The following is a 22,198-nucleotide window of genomic DNA, read 5'->3' as shown; positions in this document are numbered from 1 at the left end:
TCCATCAAATAATTCCCCTTAAAAGATTGTTAAGTAGCAAGGGCTTGGTGGTAGAAGAAATCAAGGAAGCCTCTAGGCAAGAAGAAATACTTTGAATAACTGGGTAGATTAAGCTGAAACAAGTAATTCGCTTCATGTTTCAATTCAGTATCATTCCGATCGGAGTCACTGAACAGAATGGGACCGCCACCTGCTATAATACTGACACAACTAAGCAGCTGTTTGCCACTCATCCATCCCTTGGATTGGACACCAGTGAGTCCTAAAGAAGAGATAATCTGTCATATTATGTTCTTTTTTTAATTGGGAGCCCTAGCAGGAACTACAGAGGGTGCAAGACTCTCCATGTTCGCAGTCACTTTCTAAATTATTCCTGTAGCATGAGAGGCTGGATCTATCCACAGTTCTGTCCTGCTTTTCAAGAGTATACTTTGCAGCATTTTTCTGGAAGTATGGAATAATGGAAAGATTTCCATCAACAGGAGCTCCTGCCTCCTCCTCCTCCTCCTCCTCCTCCTCCTCCTCCTCCTCCTCCTCCTCCTCCTCCTCCTCAAATACAGAATGGGATAAAAGGCAGCTAAAAGGGGGAGGGAGAGAGAGAGATCCCTAGAGATAAAAAAACAGGTAGAGGACTTAATATCAACTCTCTACTTTATCTCAATATATCAAAAGGGTGTACAAATATCAAGAGCCACTAGAAATGATACTTAAGACTGGCCTATAGCTTTACCCTTTGATGTACTGTAAATCAGGGCAGCAGAATAGAGATGGAAAGTAGGGATCAGATGATCCCCTCCTATCTTCCAGGAGATCAGGAAGGAAACAATTGGTTGAGTAGGGAAGATGCATCCAACCCAAAAATATGAGGAAGCTTCTGCTCCCGTTAACATTTGAATAAACAAACACAATCCGGTATAAAAATTTAATAAATAAATAAAAAATAAATAAAATAAACAATCCAACCCCATAGGTCTTTGTAAAAAAATATATCTCAAGAACTGAGCCCCCCCCCATTATAATTTTTTTACTACCACTAAGCACACATGCTGACACAAATCCGACCACTGGATGATTTAGGTTCAAATGTCAAAGCCACAAAAGAAAGTAATGGAGCCATTTTGTCCTCCAGACCATGAAAAATCCACCTGTCATTTGGAATTTTGATTTGATTGTATTTCTGAGATGGATTCTTGTTCCATTTCAGTAAGAAACCATGGGTAATTTCACCCAAGCATGCGATGTTAATAGTTATGGATTGAAGGCTTCAGAGCTAGATAAAACAGATCCAAATACTTATATGTGTCTACTTTTAGAAACAGAACACATATGCATACACATTCAAGATTTTTCTGAATCAAAAAACAGAAATGGGGAACTGATCAAATAAAACTGATTGTGCCAATTCATTACCTTCTCCTTTTTTCAGGGGACATAGAATATGGGAATGTATGGATAATAATAAGACTAATAATAATGAATCCCACACCTTACAGAAGTTTCTTTCTTTATATCCCAGCTTTATTATTTTTACAAATAATTCAAGACAATGAACATATTCAACACATATTTCCCCTCCTATTTTTCCAACAACAACAACAACCCCTTTGAGGTGGGTTGGGCTGAGAGAAAGTGATTGGCCAAAAGTCACCCAGCTGGCTTTCATGGCTAAGGCAGGACTTGAATTCATGATCTCCCACTTTCTAGCCTACTGCATTAACCTCTAGACAGAATTAGCTCTCCGTCAGAACTGCTTTCATCAGCTGGATCTTTGAGAAGTTGACTTCTATCAGAGATCTTAAAATGTGCTGCAATCTCATCTCTCTATCAGAGGGGAAAGGGATTTCTTCACTAGAGAAAATATATTTGGAAGAGGTTTATTCATAAACCTCAATTTAACAGTTCATGAATCAAGAAATTGCCCTAAAATTGCAACCTACTGTAAAAGACGTTTACTGTGTAGAGATAGAGCTATTTCAGACTGCAGGTTGTTCAGAGGTTCAGTGGTAAACTATCCTCAGGAAGCAATTGCTGTCTTGATTATACACATAAATAAATAAACAGACACAACAGGTGAAATGTCCAAGCAAAGTGCCGTTTCTAATAATCAGTTATCTTCATCTTTTTTTATCGTTATTTAGCTTTTGAAATATGTTGCTCTTATATATGGAACCTTTGAATTAATTGTCTTAATGTATTGCTTCTCAGATGTGTTGCACAGGTGGAAGAGAAAATGTCCTTATTGTGGATGAGGGGATTTGTAATTGGACACATCTAGAAAGTAATATGAGAGAAGGGAGATTTTCATATATAGATAGTCCTCGACTTACGACCACAATTGAGTCTGAAATTTTGGTTGCTAAGCAAGACAGGTGTTGAGTTTTGCTCCATTTTATGACCTACCTTTCCACAGTGATTAAGTGAATCACTGCAGTTGTTAGGTTAGTAACACGGTTAAGTGAATTTGCTTGTCAGAAGGTTGCAAAAGGTGATCATTTGACCCCGGGATGCTGCATATGAATGCACTATTTAAAAGAGATCATAAATATGTGCCAGTTGGCCAGCATCTAAATTTTGATCAGGTGGCCATGGGGACTCTACAACGGCCATAAGTGTGAACAATGGTCATAAATCACTTTTTTCAGTGCTGTTGTAACTTTGGATGTTCACTAAATGAATGGTTGTAAGGTAAGGACTATCTGTAATCAGGGATACCTCCTGTTGTCCAAACAATCAATTGTTTGATTATGAACTAGTGCAGGGGTCAGCAACCTCGGCTCTTTTATGACTCGTGGACTTCAACTCCCAGAATTCCTGAGCCAGCTATGCTGGCTCAGGAATTCTGGGAGTTGAAGTCCACGAGTCATAAAAGAGCCGAGGTTGCCGACCCCTGAACTAGTGAGTAGGACTGATAAACCTCCATCAAAACTTGAAAAGCAGCACAAGAAGAAAATCTAAGACCCAATTTGTAGCTGTTTTTTGCACAACGTTTTTAGACAGATATTCCATATATCATCTTAAGAAAAAACTCAGATCCTGAATTTATTTTTTATCTTTGTTAATTGTATCTTCAAGCTTTATAGAGACAGATTTACAGCTCTGGAAGCTATAGAAGGTTTGAAGTGAACTTGGGGTCTAATATTATGAGTGTTTACTTGAACTCTTTTGAGAGTTAATGATTCATTCAACTAAAATGTTCTTAACAAGATTTTGCATCTCCTGCTGATGATGGATGAACAAATCATAACGCGTGAAAAAACATTCTTATTAGAGTTTATTGGCTCTTTCTTTGATGCTGCTAAAAGTTGAGAGCCATGATATGTTTTCATTTCTCTCTCTTTTTTTTTTTGACAAATCAAATCCACCAAGTGTTGAATCGCTGTCAGTAAAGATTTAAGTCAATTTTCTCTCTTGTCAGGAGAAAATGGTATATATTGTCCTGAGGAAACCTGGGATATGTCTAGCAACGAAATAAAATGTGAGACTGTGTTATGGGAGGAAAAAAAATAACCCAATTAACTGCTCTAAATTTCCTTACATGGTTTTGAATTTTTATTATTTTAATTTAATTTATATTCTCCCTAAATTACATTTTACAGAGCCAGTTATGGTTTCTATTGATTATAAGTGTTTTTTTGTAAAATTCAAAGAGATCAGCTGTCGAATCTGTAATCCAGAACATGTCCTTCGTTTGAAATTTCTGCAAAACGTTAACTGAAACTGCAGTGTACGTGATAACAGATCCAAAGCATATTTGTCATATGCTTAGTTTAGCATGGAAACCATTCAAAACAAATTCTAAAAGGACAAATTTGAGTGTTTATGGCAGTCTATTCTATCTTCTTTGGTTCATCAAAGGGTAGATTTACAAAATGTGTTTTTTTAAAAAAAAAAAATCTGCCCTCTATCCATAACATAAAGACCTATCCATTAACATAAAGCTTCCTTAGTCTTTTGAACTTTAACAGCCTGAATCATCCATATGTTCTACTTCAATATATTAAGTGGCTATCAAATTTGAGAAATAAGAGAATTTATTTTAATTGTACTCCTTTAAACTGCTTGGGCTATTATGTGTCATAAACTCACCAGATCATATTTTTTCTTTCCTATAGCTCTTGTTGTACGTTTTCTGACCAAACGATTCATATGGGAGTATGACCCCACTCTTGGTGAGTTTTTTTTTCCTATTGTGTCTTATAATTACACTGCTATTACTATCTTTGTAAGCCACCCAGAATCACTGAGAGCTGAGTTGCATGGCCATATAGATTTTCTTAAATAAATAAAAATATACCATCACAGACATATATGCTACTTCATTAGAACAGTCTTGAAATATAACCTTTGCATGTAGCATGTGGGTTCAATCTCCAGTATTTTTCCATTCAAGAAATTGTGGAAAAGACACTTCCCCAAAATCCTAGAGAGCTACCAACAAACTGAACCAACAGTAATATGAACCAGTAGCCTGTTTTTTTATGCTGACATTTCAGACCGTGTTTTCATTTTGCCAGTCAGGTTGCAAAAACTAAGTTTAATGTGAGCAGGCTTCAATATCCATAATTATATAGTTAAAATAGCAAACCAAATTAGCCAAGCAATTTCAGTGAAAAGACCTTGGCATGGGATTTAATAAAAGCTTAGTAAAGCATGAGCTTGAATGGACAACAACCCTAAAATTCCCAGATTTTAAATATTTTAAGCCTAGTCTTTGGACTGCATGACTACCGTTATTGAGTGTAATGTAATCTCTCAATATTATTTAAAAATTAGAGTACTATAGAAAATATGCTTGGTGCAAAATAACTGCTTTGGACAGAGGGGAATAAAATGCTCCCTGAAATCATTTTTAATTTTTTTGGGGTGGGGAAAGTGTTGATTGCATCTTTTTTTAAAAAAAAATTACTTTTCATTAAAAAGTTTTAATAATATTTAAAAAATTAAACCATCCCAAATCCAAGAGAAACAAAAGAATAGAAAAAAAGGAAAGGAAAAAGTACACACAGAAAAGGAAAAAGGAAAGACTATTTTTTTTAATTTTAATTCCATTTATATCCCACCCTTCTCCGAAGACTCAGGGCGGCTTACAATCTAAGCACAAATCAAATGTGCTTAGCAATAGCCTTCATTCTATGTATATGCCTGCTTATTAGGGCTTTCGCCCGCCCCCCCAAGCGACATTATTACAAAGTCAGCTTATTGCCCCCAACAATCTGGGTCCTCATTTTACCTACCTCGGAAGGATGGAAGGCTGAGTCAACCTTGAGCCTGGTGGGACTCGAACCTGCACTAATTGCAGGCAGCTGGTGTTACTTAAGGAGGCATTAGCCCACTGCTCCACCAAGGGAGTCACTTCTGATGTTCTTTATAAAAAAAAGTGCAAGCAAATTTAGTATCAGTCTTTGATATGACATTACATAAATTGCTTCTTCCCATATCTCAAGCCTTATCCATCCACCATTCCCCAAATTGTTAATGTTTCGGTCCAGGATTAGCAAAATGTCCATAAAAGGTTCTCAGAATAGTATAAATGAATTTCTTGTTTCTACCCTAATCAGGCAGGTCAGTTTCATACTCATTTCTTTTGCTCCCATCATTCTTAATCTTTGCTTTATTAAGATGCTGTCATAAGATCTGATCTCCATCCAAATATTCTTGGAAATTTCTTCCTCGCTTTAACAGCTCACTTTTGTAAATTCAGTAATAGATCATTACCCAAGTCATTTTTCATCTCTTGGCTTATCATTTGTATTCCCACTTTAGCTTTCATCTCTGTGTTATAACTCACAAATCCTATTTTATTTTCTAGTAGTCAAATGATTCTCCTTTGCCTATTGCATTTTTTCTTTAAGATCTCTTTTAAATAGTGTACTCATACGAGGGCAATTTGGAAATAAACCTCCCTTTGGTTATCAATGATAGACGCTCACAGATACAGAACTTTTATTATACACATTAGAAAAATACTGCATTACATTACTTTTTTGACATAATCGCCATTCAAATTCAGGCACTTGTCATAACGTCTTACAAGGTTTGAAATTTCTTAGTAGTAGTCGCTCGGCACCAAATCTGTGCTATGGGGGGGTATAATCAAAAACATCCCAATGGAACTGCTTCAAAAGTTCTTGGGTGTGTCTAGTGGTGTGCGGGAGAGCATTATCGTGAACAAACACCACACTGGAAGTCAGCATGCTCTGATACTTGTTATGGATAGCTCGTCCGAGTTTTCATAACGTTTCACAGTAGGCTTCTGAATTCATGGTTGAACCACTCTCCATGAACTTCACTAGCAGTACTCGTTTGGCATCTTCACATTTGGTGGGATTTTCTATGGTACCGCTTCTGGTGTGGTGTTGGTTCACGATAATGCTCGCCTGTAACCAATGCAGCTTGCAGAAATGTAACATGTATTGTTCTAGAAACACTCATAACTGTCAGTACTGCTACATTTTGCATTAGAGTCAAAGGTTCTAGAATCTAGATGCTCTTCAAGGGCAGCCACATATAAAGTGTGTCCCCGTAGTCTATTCTTGAGGCCATCAGGGCATGAGTAACTGTGAGTAGGGCCTCATGAACCAGAAATGGGTGCAAGTGGCACACCACACATATATAGTATAAGTGTGGAAGAACTGAAATTTTGTTGACCCAAAGTTGGCTTGACATATGATTTTGCTCTGTTTTTTAAGAGTAGAGTGCAACATCCATTCTAAAAGTCATCCTACTAACAATGCCATAAGTTGACACTGCAATGAAATTTTTTGTAGATAGTCAAGCCACGTGCTGTTAAAACATTCTTCCCTGCTGATACACTACCCAATGGAACTTTGAACTGATGTAAACCCCAACAAGACAATTATAATCAAGTTTGGAATGTGATGCAGAATAAATTCTGCCCAAAGGGGCAGAGAACAAGCTAGATTTTTTTAAAAAAGAAAATACTTATATCCCCCCTTCTTGATGATTCAGATTCTCCAAGCTGCTCTAAAGCCGAAATGAACTGGCCCTTGAAATTGTGTTCTGCTTGAAAATTAATAGTGGCTTAGTAATCAATTACAGTCGCAATTTGTCTCATACTTTTTTCCTGGCAATTCTTTTAGACTCCAAGCATATGGCACTGACATCCACAAACTAATTATAATTTAACTGATTTGTGAATGGCTGCCAAAGTCACTAGAAATAAGGCAATGTTTAAGCAAACAAGAGCTCTTTTTTTGGCAACGATATATACAGTATATGTGTGTGCGTGTTGTTTTCTTAAATGCCAGCTTGAAATGTGCCTTTGACTTTTATAACTACAAGTATCACAAAATGTGGAGTGACAAGTCATCCAGGAGATTCTTGTGGCTTTCAAAGGCACTGCTACACCAATACCAGAATGTGAAACCTAGTTTGTGAAGCTGAATTCTAGGTAAGGGATGAGATGGTTGTGACCTCTATAGAACAGTCTCTGGTGTGTAGCTTGAGCTGCTCAACTTGATGGACACACTGACATTTGCTATCTTCTCATTTGTTCAAATCCTTCTTAAAGAATGGTACCCAAAACTGGACACAATCCTTGAACTAAGAGCCTTGGTGGAGCAGTGGGCTAATGCCTCCTTAAGTAACACCAGCTGCCTGCAATTAGTGCAGGTTCACGTCCCACCAGGCTCAAGGTTGACTCAACCTTCCATCCTTCCGAGGTAGGTAAAATGAGGACCCAGATTGTTGGGGGCAATAAGCTGACTTTGAAATAATGCCGCTTGCCCCCCCCGAAAGCCCTAATAAGCAGGCATATAAATAGAATGAAGGCTATTGCTAAGCACATTGATTTGTGCTTTAGATTGTAAGCCGCCCTGAGTCTTCGGAGAAGGGCGGGATATAAATGGGATTTTTTAAAAAAAACCTAAGACCTGATTCATGCAGAGAAAGTGAAACTATGGCTTCCTTTGTAGAAATGACACTTCTGCTGATGCAGCCTAAAAATGTAATTGATCTTTTACAATCACATAAAAAATGAAAAGTTGTCATGTATGTAGCTTTCAGAAACCCATTTTCCCCATAATTGTTGATGTTTTCAATCAGGCAAGCAGAATCTGAAAGGAGCAAATGAGTGTCATTTTTAAAAAGAAAAGAATAGATACAAAGCTGTTGTTCGTTTTTCTCCCATTTTTTTTTAATTTTGTGTATTCTGTTTCCCTGAGTAAAAATGGAAGCATTTGCCAAAACGTTTTAAGTTCTGACCCCTAAAATCTATATATCCATCTCTTCTTTGGTTTCCTAGATTTCAACACTTCTTGCTCTATGTCAGTCTGTGGGATAGTCCAGACAAGAAGCTCACTCAGGATTACTAGTTCTTATCTTTGTTGTAAGGTTACTTTAAGAGAATCTTGCAATGAAAATACATCTGAAAATACATCTCTCCCCCATTCCTTTTACAGTCCAAGCAACTAGGGAGAGTCCTTCCTGAGATGTTTGCCATGCCCCCATCCCTTCTGCAGACTTAGCTGCCACATGTCTGGCCTTGGTCTAGTCCAGAGGTCTCCAAACTTGGCAACTTTAAGACTTGCTGACTTCAACGCCAATAATAATAATAATAATAATAATAATAATAATAATAATAATAATAATAATAATAATAATAATAATAATAATAATAATAATAATTTTATTTGTATACCGCCCTTCTCCCGAAGGACTCAGGGCGGTGAACAGGGCAAACAAATAAAAGTACAAGAATACAAAAATTAAAAGAGATTAAACAGAGTGTCCAAAAGCTACAACAGTAAGTTAAAATACATTAAAACGATAATAAAACCCAATCCCATCACCCATCAGGCCAGGCCGGCTTGTTCGAACAAGTAGGTCTTCAGATCGCGTCGGAAGGAGCGAAGGTCTGGCGCCATCCGGAGCTCAACCGGCAAACGGTTCCACAAATCCGGCGCGCCCACAGAGAAGGACCTCCCCTTGGGGGCCACCAGACGACATTCTCTGACCGGTGGCACCCTGAGGAGGCCCTCTCTGTGGGAGCGCACAGGGCGGAGGGACGTTGATGCCGGCAGCAGGTGATCCCTAAGGTACTCCGGACCCATGCCATGTAGGGCTCTAAAGACCATTACCAGCACCTTGAATCTCACCCGGAAGACAACTGGGAGCCAATGCAGCTGACGGAGCAGAGGTGTAACATGGGAGTATCGGGAGACTCCCAACACAACTCTTGCGGCTGCATTCTGCACCAGTTGGAGCCTCCGAGTGGTCCTAGCCAGCCACTCTATGGGTCTTCCTTCTTTCTCCCAAAGCCATTCCTATATGTCATTACACCCCATGTAAACTTTCCCATTTAGCCATGGCTGACAAAAATCTGCTTATTGAAGTGTAAGATAAGATTTTCTGCATCCATCCTCAGCTCTGGCCTTAGCACTACTATCTTTGAAGGATTAAAAATCCTTAGAAAACACCACAAGTTCATTTCAGCCAATTTACCAGATGTTGATTGCGGATGGCTTCTGAAGCCATGAAAAGGAATTTCAGTGGAGAGGGCCTCTGCATTTGTGGGAGAATCGACAGATAGAAATGTGTGTAGGATCTGGTCAAGAGGTCAAGAAAGCAGACAAGACAGTGCAATTGAAGCTCTGCCTTCTCTTATGTAGGTCATACAGCTGGAGTTTAGATGGTACAGCCATGGTTGCCAGTTTTTTTTTTTAATCAACTTTAAGGACAACCCTATACCACAGGTTTTGCTTTGTTTTTCATGATATTGCACCTCATTGCCCATCCAGTTGTTACTTGTTTTTTTCCCCTATTAGCACAGGATAACTTGGAAGGGAGCCACAGAAGACTCCACTGTTATTTATAAAAGTTTATTTATTTATTTATTTATTTGTTTTTATAAACCGCCCTTCTCCCGAGGGACTCGGGGCGATAAATAAAAGTTATTTATTCCGCATCAAATTCATTAATCAGATAATTCACAGCAGTGCAGGGGATAAGGCTTTCTGTTCTTTTTCCCAGTCTCCTTTTAATTTTTTTCTCTTGCTTTTGTTTTATGATAATGCGGTATAACTGGCAATTTAGAGTAAATTAACAGGGTCAGTGGGAAAGAGAAAGGTGTGATGCTATATGGTGCAGAATTCTCCATCCTGAAGTGTTGTTGCTGCTTTTAAGTGAACACCAAACAAATATCTCAAACATGGATCTAAATATTTGAAGTTTATGCTTTAACATATTCCAGAATGTTGGCTCTTAAGCCAGTCAGGGAACAAGACCAAAACATAATCAAATGCAAGTCCGTCGTTTGAATAATGACAGTGGCAGAAGGTCCAAACTAATGCCAGGGAAAAAGTCACATGTATTGCATTACCTTCTCCTAATGTATAATAAATTACAATTATATCCTTTCCATTTTTACAGGGACACAAATTGGAATGCATTTTTTTTCTTTCCATTTACTCTAAAATAACAGTCCCCAATTTTTTTCCCTTTGTGCAGATCTCTGTAACATTACAAAAGCTTAGGTACATGAAACACCCCCAGCTATTGACTATTACAAGGTCCCCAAATTAAATAAAAATGAATTTAAAAAATAATTAGTTAAAATGTTGCAAGGCTGCTGAATTGTGTGGTTTTTCCCCACTGAAATTCTATGGAAAACTATGTAAGATGAACTGTTCATCTCAGTTTGGGGCCATTTTCATTTTCATTTTAGCATCTGCACCAGAAATCATGTGTAATACCTTTGTTGTTAGTTGCAAAGTCGTGTCTGACCCATCGCGACCCCATGGACAATGTTCCTCCAGGCCTTCCTGTCCTCTACCATCTTCTGGAGTCCATTTAGGCTCACACCTACTGCTTCAGTGACTCCATCCAGCCACCTCCTTCTCTGTCGTCCCCTTCTTCTCTTGCCCTCAACCTTTCCCAGCATTAGGCTCTTCTCCAGTGAGTCCTTCCTTCTCATTAGGTGGCCAAAGTATTTGAGTTTCAGCTACAGGATCTGGCTTTCTTAAGAGCAGTCAGGGTTGATAGGTCATACCTGTAGGAAACACCAAAGATGTGTAGACTACACATTGGGAAACCCAGTCCTAAAACCTCCTGGACTGACAGACTGAGAGATAGCAACAAAGCCTAAAGCCATTTGGCGATGAGTTTCATGGATGATTGTGGATTTGAACTTGCATAGATTCTGGGGTAGAATCCATTTGTATAGCACCAAGCTATAAATTGGGATATCATGAGCTACAAAGCCAGCTGGGGGGGGGGGACTGGGAGAGCAAACTCCATTCCTTTTTGGCATTGAAGATGTTACCTTGTCCCAGAACAACCAACCTCAAAGAACACCAAGGACTCCACAGTTCAACCCTGAGCTACACAGATTCTCTTCTGTTGGTTGACCTTGGCCAGTCCTCTTGCTCAGCCCTGGGAAGAAGGCAGTGGTAAGCCACTTCTGAAAATCTTGCCAAAAAAATTACAGAGACTAATCTAAGCAGTTCCCGAGAGTCAACACTGACTCAAAGGGCAAAAATATAAACACTGTCAGCATAAAAAAGAAATGTTCCGTGAAGCTAAGGACAGGCTGTCACTTCTTATCTTAGCCAAGATTCTGATTTAATCACCTCAGAGTTGAGTTTAGTTGCTTGGATGGACCCAATAAAAAAAATCAAAGGCTCATAGTAATATTTGTGTGTGTGTTTTATATATTTGTTCACATTTCTTAAGAAGTAGGTGTTCTAATGAACTTTTCCTTCTTTGCATATTTTTCACAATCAGTTTTTCTGTAAAGAAGAAATACTAACTGGGTTAAATTGTTGCCATCTCTACACCAATGCCTTACTTAGGCTTAACTGTATTCCCAAGTCAGCAATCTGAAGCCGACAGTCCACCCACTCTTTGCTTCCATTTTTTGGTGTCCAGAACAATTCCAGATCACACTGTTGAAACTGAATAGCAAAATGACTGATTCTCAACATTTTTTTTTGCCCCCCTGCTAACATAACAGACTAAATGGATTGAAGTAATAACACACTTCTTAGAACAGAAAGTAGTGGAAAGGTCTAATGAGCAGGGAACAAAGAAATGCACCATACTTTCTGATTGTTTTCTTTTAATGTAATATTTCTCATTCCTTTTTTAAGAGTCCACTTATCGTCATCAAGCCACCATTGATGATGAAGTTGTTTCCATGGAAATACTAGATACAGCTGGGCAGGTAAGAACACTGCTGATCCCTGTAGCAAAATGCCAATGCCAGAAAACTATAATTACGGTAACACTAGAGGAAAGTCATCAAGTATTTATGTGTGGAATATTGTAAGTGAAATGTTATATTAAAAGGGACAAAGTAGAATAATCAAAAATAATAGTAGGCCAACTGTGAGAGAGTACGAAACGGAAGCTTCATATTCCTGGTAGTTTTAGTGTTTCTTACAATAGCAGAAAGGGACGCGGTGGCTCAGTGGGTTAGGACGCTGAGCTTGTCGATCAGAAGGTCGGCAGTTTGGCGGGTCGAATCCCGAGGGCCGCGTAACAGAGTGAGCGTCTGTTCCTCGTCCCAGCTTCTGCCAACCTAGCAGTTCGAAAGCACGTAAAAATGCAAGTAGAAAAATAGGGACCACTACAGTGGGAAGGTAACAGCGTTCCGTGCGCCTTTGGCGTCCAGTCATGCCGGCCACATGACCACAGAGACGTCCTCGGACAAGCGCTGGCTCTTCGGCTTTGAAACGGAGATGAGCACCGGCCCCTAGAGTCGGAAACGACTAGCACGCATGTGCGGGGGAACCTTTACCTTTACCTTTACAATAGCAGAAATCTCAACTATTGTAGAAAAATGTGGGCTAGGACAGTTTTAGTAAACATTATTATGGGACGTTTCACTCCATAGAATCTAAAGATTCCACCCTGACTCGCTGCAGTTGAGAGTAAGCCCCACCAAGTCCAGGGGGACTGATTTGTATATGATTGACTTGGGCGGTCCTATATGAATAAATAAAATGAGGAAGGGATTTTTTAAAAGCAGGAATACAAAACAAAGCTAAAAGTGCATCCCTGGTCTATACAGAGTAGTAGATCTAAGTATTGAACTTTAGTCTTTAGTCTTCCAATCAAAATAATATTTTTCAACTTGCATATAAAGCCAGTACTATTCTTGAACTAGTATTGTGTCTCATTAAAAAAATATATAGATAAATTGGAATTGGCTCAGAGAAAAAATGTTAAAGAAAGCTGGAGATGGAGCCTTCCTTCCTTCCTTCCTTCCTTCCTTCCTTCCTTCCTTCCTTCCTTCCTTCCTTCCTTCCTTCCCTCCCTCCCTCTCTCCCTCCTTCCCTCTCTCCCTCCCAGATTTGTCTAATGGCATTTCCTTCTTTCCCCCCTCCCTCCCTCCCTTTTTTCCCTTTTCTCTTTTTCCTTCATTCCCCTCCAATAATTTTGCTCAGAAGCAATTGGAGAAAATAGTCTGACATGTATGGAAAAGTTCAGGAAGATAACGTCATTTCTAAGGGAATTTCATCTATTATAGAAATGTAATTCTCCACTGACATTAATCAGATAGATAAAGAAATCCTACCTCTGTCATCGGGACTTAGTGATACAGCTCTCCACTCACTAGGAAAATTATGGAAAAGAAAGAATTGGCAAACATTTGTAGAATTTCCTAACTGGAACAAAGAGATACTGATATTTTATCATTTACTACTAGCAGAAGAGCAAGAAAGACGAAGCCAGCAGCCCCTGTAGTGTTTTTTCCATCCATGTGTTTATGATGATGAAGAGTAATATTTGGAAAAAAATTTAATTTTCACATCATTTCACATTTCGCACACATAATTAAATGTACGAAAGTTCTGAGTGGATGCCAGAGTGAAAATGGAACTCCTGATCTGTACACAAATGCAAAATTCAATGAAGGTCACACTGAATTAACTGAAATATCACATGCTTATGCCAATAATATGATTGAAATATTTATCAAGGCATTTATTTTTAAATGGTATGACATTTGCTGCACATTCTTTTTCCACAAATAGATTTTTTTTAATGTTGCATTCAGTTTTTTGAATCTTAACTTCCAGTGGCTTATATCACTGTAGCTAAAGTAATTAAACTTGGACGTTTTTTTTAAAAAAAAATCTATTTATATGCAAAACTAAAGGATATGGAATCTGTAGCCCTCCAGAGAATGCCAGACTACAATCGCCAGTCTTACTCTACCCCTGGACCTGCTAGCTAATCAAAACGTACAATATATTTTGCAGTCCGAATGTTCTAATTCCAGAATGTCACATTCTAACCTCAGAATAACTGTTCTGAATTTAATGGAAATGGACCATCCTGTAAATCAGCTATTCCAAAGTCAGAATATTATAAAGCAAAACATTTTGCAGACCTCTGTTAATTGGAGCAGCTGGAAGTTGCAATGTCAGGGAATTGTGCAGCAGGTGTTTCAAATGAAGTCATATGACATGTACGTCTAGTTTTATATAAATGTATTTTACATCAACATATGCAGCAAACTAGATAGGTAAACAGGACCATCATGAGGTAAATCTCAGAGCATACAGGGCACACAGGAGAAAAAAAGATGGGGGAAAAAGGGAAACTCCCCCTCCACACCCACAGCTACCAATCACAGTGCAGATCGCCTCACGCAATCAACTATAACTGTGTGTTCTGGCTCACTGCACAACCCCACTGCTCCAGCTACAAAATTTAAATATCTTAGCATGCAATTCAGCAGCTTCTAAAAAACTCAGGTTCACCGTATCTAGAGAAGCAAGCGCTAAATTCAAAAATAATTCTAGGTTTTTTCAGATCTTCAAATCTCAAAGACAATTCTTCACTCAGATGTGTATAGCCAGGGCTTTTTTTTCTCATAGAACGCTCAGATCGGAGTTCCGGCACCTTTTTTGGATGGAACATTGTAGGGCAGGCAAGGTGGGTTGTATGACATGTGTGAGTTCCGGCACCTTTTTCTTTTACAAAAAAAGCACTGTGTATAGCTATTTTCATCCTCAGTGCAACTATTTCTCAATTGGATAGATGAGATTCATATTCCATTCCTTGGAACAACTATCAATTAGTGTAACTTAGTCTGACCACAATAGCCAGGCCATGCAAAGTTCAAAGGGGAAGAACTATTATATTTAAAAAAAATATATGCCAGGATGTTAGAATAATACAGTGGTCTAAAATTGGGAACAAAGATATTTCAGTTCTGGTGATATTCTCTTGGATGTGGAGTAAACACAGAGTTATTAATGTTTCTCTCTAGAGGTATCCAAGAGAATGTTGCTTTGTGCAGCTATGTATCTATGTACCCTAGAGAATTCCCCCCAAAATATAACATCACATAGAAACTCTGCTATTCAGAGGTCTCTAAAATCTATATGAATCTTGTCTCCTGTAGATCTGCTAAACAACTTTCTTCTTTCTTTGTCTGTTTTTTTTTTAAATAGGAGGATGTTATTCAGAAGGAAGGACACGTACGATGGGGTGAAGGTTTTGTGCTGGTGTATGATATCACAGATAGAGGCAGCTTTGAAGAAGTCCTTCCCCTAAAGAACTTGTTGGATGAAGTCAAAAAACCCAAGAACGTTACTTTGATCCTAGTGGGGAATAAAGCAGACTTGGACCACTCCAGGCAGGTCAGCACTGAAGAAGGGGAGAAGCTGGCCACAGAACTAGCTTGTGCCTTCTATGAATGCTCCGCATGTACAGGAGAAGGCAACATTATGGAAGCTTTTTATGAGCTTTGCCGGGAAGTCCGACGTCGGAAAATGGTTCAAGGCAAGACTCGGAGGCGAAGTTCCACCACTCACGTGAAGCAAGCAATTAACAAGATGCTTACCAAAATTAGCAGCTAAGATGTCTTCTTTTTTCCTTTCAAAATAAGTACATTTTGCAGGAAGAGGGAACAGAAGGCTTAACTGTGTTTTGTCAATAGGACGGTCAAAGCTTTGCATTATTATTATAATACAATCACCTCATTATTCTTAAAGTTAAGAGATGCAAAAAAAAAGTTTCAGGAATGGTAACACATGCTCTACTCAAATTTTGTTAACCACCACATCATATCTTCAAAAAAAGATATGTCAAAGATGTGTCAGAATGGATTCAGGAATTTACCCATCACAGATGGTTTTGCATGCTCACATGTGGCTAATACATCGTGGCTTATCATTGTCCAAGAGTAGACTATCAAAGCTTTATGGGGTGCAATAGCTGACTAACTCTAGTAAGTGCACTACCACATTCACTTCTTAATCCCTTGGCATGAGACATCCAAAGAAAGCTGCCACACAACTTCATCTAGTTCAAACATCCAGCAAGAAAAAAAGGGGCTGTGTGAATCAGTAAGTTTCAGTTTCACATAATTTTGCCATTTTAAAACCTTACATTCATTTCCTTCTACACCTACATTAATTTGCAATTTTAAAGAATTTTTTTGCATAATTTCAGGCACATTTTTGTAGAAAGTTTCCTTGATAGATGTAATTTTAGATGGCATTTATACAATTTCTGTGCAAGCGATTTTTCCCCCCAGTGTGATTTTTTTTTAAAAAAAATCATCTGATATTATAAATACTTGACATGTACTTTTCACAACTGCCATCACTGTTTTAGTGCACTGTTAAAAAAACTGAACATAAGTCCCAATGAAGGCAATATTCTTTCGATAGGCCTGTCTTCTCATTCTGAACATGTTTCAAAAAAATCCTAAAATATAAATATATGTATGAAAATGAAATTAGGGTTTATCTAGCAGCTTTTCTCCAAAAGGAAAATGTAACCAACTAGATTTTTTTCAACAATTTTGTATACGTTATGATTCTCCCTACTAAGATCCTGGCTGAGTTCACATGGCATATATCCTTGGCTAACTTAACTATGGATTCACTAATTCCTAGAACTTGAAAGGGGTCATTGATGTCACTGGGCCTATTTTACCTTATCCAAATGAAAGTATGATGGCTTAACGTTCTACTTGAACACATTGGGGGGGGGGAAATCTCACTGTCTCTGTGGACAAGTATGAACTTAATTTGCTTTATTAATCCACTTTTTCGGGGTGTGCTTGATGTTAAACCACAAACTACACTGCCTCAGAATCTGCTGAAGTAGATCACAGTCCAGCGTGCTGTGTACATTCAACTTCATTCTAAGTGAATTCTAGTCAAGGTACAAAACCTGTTTCACAGAACTGCATTTTCGTTGGCTCTTCAAATCTTTCTTTATCCATAAAAGTCCATTGGTTTCCCTTTGGCTGTTCTTTTTCCCCTGCCTCATTCCAATGAAACTTGCAAGATTGCCATAAGCTTGCAAGAGGTAACTGATTGGAAAGCAATTTTGAATTGTTGTAGGGAAAAATGCAAGTGCTTTTAATAATTTGTGGGTTTCTTACAGTCAGAGCTCCTTGTATGCTGCAGTAAAAGAGAAAGATTTCTATTCCTCCATTTGCCTCCTGCTTTTTTGCTCATTCTTGTGTTTCTAAACGATGTGACACGAGGGTACTGTAGTGTAAAAGAAAAAAAATCAACAGTCGCAGATGCTTTTTTTTTTTTGGTGGAGGTACAGACAGTATCGGATGAGTGACATTTGAACCAATTCCAAGTAAATACAATCCATTATCTTTCAATGATTAGGCATCACATGAATTGTGGCAGGCAACCAAATGGGAAATGACTTGGAAACCCCTGTTATCTTTCATTTGTGCTGTAATGATTATTCTCCATGTTATTTTTCTTTTATTGGTTTTTGGGGATGAGGGCTATTGAGCAAGCATTCGTTTCTTGAAAGTCTTTGCATTGGTGGGAAGGGAACCTAGGCATTTCTCACAGAAAAATGTGAAGGCTCTGAGACTTACTTAAGCTTTGAACAATGCATCTTTAAAGGAAAACATTTGTAAACTAGAGGGCTTGAACAGAACCAAAGTTCTTGGGCATTTGGCATAGCTGACTTTATTTTTCCTTTAAAATGTTAATCTATAATAAAAGTGTGATTTTAAAAATTGCTGGACTCTGGAATGATGTTTTCACCTTTTAAGAGAGAGCCATGGGGAATCAATTGGAGATGAGACCAGATTTAATCTTACAGAGCAAGTCAAAAGCAGCTGTAGCGGGGGGGGAAGGGGGGCTGGGAAAATTGAAGAAACAGCTAAGCAACATTTCAATACAAATACAAAAGGAGCACAGTTTCCATCCTATTGAACTTTGTTGTTTTTTTTTTTCACTTGAACCACCCACCACCATAGTCTGCAGGTATCCTCTTTATGCTACAGGAATAGATGTTTTTTTTTTTGAGGCTCATAGCGCTATTGGGATTCTGCAAATATATTGTCCTCTCATCAAATTGTGATCTTAACTATTTGTAAAATAGGATTTGGCCAACAAGATATTAATTTATTTTAAAAATTGCATTAGGTTGCTTCTCAGCTCTCCTCCTACTGACTGCCTAGCTTTTCATTACACCAGCGTAGCACAGTTTATTTAGCGTGCTTTTGAAAGGAGCTAGGGATGGCCCACCAGCTTTTGTTATTTCCTAAAGTTGCCAGTATGGACCCAGGGGCCTTCTCAGACATGAATGCAGTGGAAGGCTGGCAATTTGCTTTGCCCACACAGCTGCCCTCCAGGATGGTTCACCAGCTTCAGCTGAAAGATAGAAACAGAAATAATCGGTTCCTTCCCAAAGAATAAGCACTTGCATGGGCATCCCAGAGTGTTTTTTTTTAAATCCTAGAGGTTTAAACTCCAAAGTATAATTCATACTGCCAACTTCAGTTTATTTATTCAGTTGATTAATTCATTAAGATTGCAGGTCAAAAGACATGCTGTTCCACTGCTGTAAGGAAAAAATAATTTTCAAATGCTTAACTAATCATGTAGGAAGTAGCATTAGGACAAATCAGTTGTTGCAGCTCTGATTATTATTTAGGTGACAACCATTCCATGGTGTACTCAGCATTAATCTTCAAAAACTAAATAACCAAGAAATTGAATGCTCTAATGGAATCCAAACTTGGATGCCATAAACTGTATGTTGTGTTACAGATCTTAACTGTTTATAACCAACCTTAATAATAATATTTGTGTTTCTTGGGGGCCTGATAGTCATATGGTTTATATTTCTTGTAATTGGCTTTCTGGGCACATTGTAATCAACAATGTCATTACAACTAAGCCAGTGTTTATGACCAATCATTTGGGAGGCAAGCAACTGAATAATTTTAATTTTAATTTATTTATTTTAATTCCATTTATATCCCGCCCTTCTCCGAAGACTCAGGGTGGCTTACAAGCTTAGCAGTAGCCTTCATTCTATGTATATGCCTGCTTATTAGGGCTTTCACACACACCCCAAGCGGCATTATTACAAAGTCAGCTCTGGGAAGTGGGGGGGGGAAGTGGGTGGGTTTGGGGTGGGAGGGATTTGGGGATATATTGTAAAATTTTGTTTTTGTAAAACTCTTTAATAAAAAAAATTACAAAGTCAGCTTAATTGCCCCCAACAATCTGGGTCCTCATTTTACCTACCTCGGAAGGATGGGAGGCTGAGTCAACCTTGAGCCTGGTGGGACTCGAACCTGCACTAATTGCAGGCAGCTGGTGTTACTTAAGGAGGCATTAGCCCACTGCTCCACCAAGGCTCTTTTGATTTTTGATGTGCACAACAGTTGGACAGCTGCAGTGATTTATACATATTTCCAATCAAAAGATTATTTCAATCAGCTTAGAACAAAATGGCTAACACAATACTTCTATTCAATCTAAAAAGCTATACATTTTTAAAAAGCATTTAATTAGCAGTAGGCTTCATTTGGAGACTTCATCCAAAGTTCACTGTGGAAGCCTAGTAAAGTTCTATGCCACACTGAGGGGGTCTTATGACAGCAGGTCACCTTGTCCACGATAGCTAATCATCTGACTGGAAATCATGCAAAGCCAGAATGCATCCCTTTGAGAAGATTTATTGTGTGGGGAGACCCAAGGGTTGAAAAGAAAGCTATTCATTCTGGTGCCTTCATGCTTTCAATGTTTGAGGTTATAATGCACACAAAGGATTACAAACACTTGCCCATCCTAGGGCAAGCTGACTAGGTATGCTGCCTCTACTTACATTTTTTCCAGAAAAAAATCTCTCTGCCAATGGTTTACTCAAGAGGGGTAAACTTTTCCTGGTTCTTTAAGAATTCTAAATGTTGTTATAGTGCACGTACGTAATACATGTCAAAGACCTACGAGTTGAAAAGATACAAGTCAGGAGAACTAGATCCTGAAAAATCTGATCAAAGTTAGATTCTCTCACTGGCCAAGATCTTTGTCTCTCTTATATGCATTAACATTTCACAGTCACACAGCCCAAATCTCAGTCCATAACATAAAACAGAAACTATATCAGAAATAGATTTCCTAATGTGTTGTTACTATCCAAATCAACCAAATTAATCATTGTTCACTGAAGCTTTGGTTTTACCTGGCCTTTAGCTCTCCTGGAGAAAAAAAACAAATGACAAGTGACTGTGGCATAAGTAAAGGACTTCATGTAGTTAACTCTCCATGATCTGCACAGGCATATCACTCAAAGGACCCATACACAAACATCTGGGAGGAAAATTATGTACTTCTGACAGCAATAGTTTCTGAATAGGCTGGACAGTTCCTAAAGTACTGCATTCAATCATCCATGGAAATGAATCAATGAGCATCAAATGTTGAGGAACAAGATGAAGATTTCAAGGCAGAAATGTAATTTGAGAAAATGTCAAATGCAATAAAGTTTTGAATACTACTAAGGAATATCTCACCAACAAAAGAAAAAAAAGGTCACTTTGGATCACAAGAGACCTTGACATCAGGCTGCAGTGCTTCAAGGAGTGTTTCTTCTAGATTGTCCAAAAGGGAGAAAGTTCATATTTGTCTTCTCCTAAAGTAAATGTGCCCCTTCATGGATTACTGCCTTGTCGTGGCGAAGGGGCTTGCGTAATTCAATGAAGCTATGAGCTATGCCGTGCAGGGCCACCCAAGACGGACAGGTCATAGCAGAGAGTTCTGACAAAACGTGATCCACTGGAGAAGGAAATGGCAACCCACTCCAGTATCTTTGCCATGAAAACCCTATGGACAGTACCAAAAGGCAAAACGATATGACGCTGGAAGATGAGCCCCTCAGGTCGGAAGGCGTCCAATATGCTACTGGGGAAGAGCAGAGGGCTAGTACTAGTAGCGCCAGAAAGAATGAAGCGACTGGGCCAAAGCCGAAAGGACGCTCAGCTGTGGATGTGTCTGGTGGTGAAAGGAAAGTCCGATGCTGTAAAGATTTTTTCTCCATAGGAACCTGGAATGTAAGATCCATGAATCAAGGAAAGCTGGACGTGGTCAAACAAGAGATGACAAGACTGAACATTGACATCTTAGGTATCAGCGAACTAAAATGGACAGGAATGGGTGAATTTAATTCAGATGACCATCAGGTATACTACTGTGGGCAAGAATCCTTCAGAAGAAATGGAGTAGCCTTCATAGTCAATAAAAGAGTAGGAAAAGCAATACTGGGATACAATCCTCAAAATGACAGAATGATCTCAGTTCGAATCCAAGGGAAACCATTCAATATCACAGTAGTCCAAGTCTATGCCCCAACCACCAGTGCTGAAGAGGATGAAATTGACCAGTTCTATGAAGCACTACAGCACCTTATAGAACTAACACCAAAAAATGATGTTCTTATCATCATGGGGGATTGGAATGCTAAAGTAGGAAGCCAAAAGATAACTGGAATAACAGGCAAGTTTGGCCTTGGAGTGCAAAATGAAGCAGGGCACAGGCTGATAGAATTCTGTCAAGAGAATACGATGGTCATAGCAAACACTCTTTTCCAACAACCCAAGAGACGGCTCTACACATGGACATCACCAGATGGTCAACACAGAAATCAGATTGACTATATGCTCTGCAGCCAAAGATGGAGAAGCTCTATACAGTCAGTAAAAACAAGACCAGGAGCTGACTGTGGCTCAGACCATGAGCTTCTCATTGCAAAGTTTAGGCTTAAACTGAAGAAAGTAGGGAAAAGCACTAGGCCAGTCAGGTATGAATTAAATCATATCCCTGTTGAATATACAGTAGAGGTGACAAATAGATTTAAGGAATTAGATCTGATAGACAGAGTGCCTGAAGAACTATGGACAGAGGTTCGTGACATTGTACAACAGGTAGCAACCAAAACCATCCCA

General features: G+C 38.7%; 1 protein-coding gene across 2 annotated transcripts in view; it reads left to right on the top strand.

Annotated features, from left to right (window-relative positions):
- RERG (RAS like estrogen regulated growth inhibitor) overlaps positions 1-15,833 on the top strand; it is a gene marked incomplete at both ends in the record, with an annotated part of 117,831 nt that extends 101,998 nt beyond the window's left edge. The window contains 3 exons of one of the 2 annotated variants that reach the window (XM_083365328.1): positions 4,113-4,169; positions 12,108-12,181; positions 15,426-15,833. In XM_083365328.1, coding sequence (XP_083221454.1) covers positions 4,113-4,169; positions 12,108-12,181; positions 15,426-15,833 — 539 coding nt within the window. The remainder of the gene's footprint in view (positions 1-4,112; positions 4,170-12,107; positions 12,182-15,425) is intronic. The other variant, XM_083365329.1, reaches the window with a different exon arrangement.
- Between the last annotated feature and the right edge of the window lie 6,365 nt (positions 15,834-22,198).

This window comes from Vipera ursinii (genome assembly GCF_947247035.1).
Source record: "Vipera ursinii genome assembly, chromosome: 6".
Taxonomy (NCBI): domain Eukaryota; kingdom Metazoa; phylum Chordata; class Lepidosauria; order Squamata; family Viperidae; genus Vipera; species Vipera ursinii.
The sequence above is the reverse complement of the archived record's forward strand: the minus strand, read 5'-3'. Positions and strand labels throughout refer to the sequence as shown.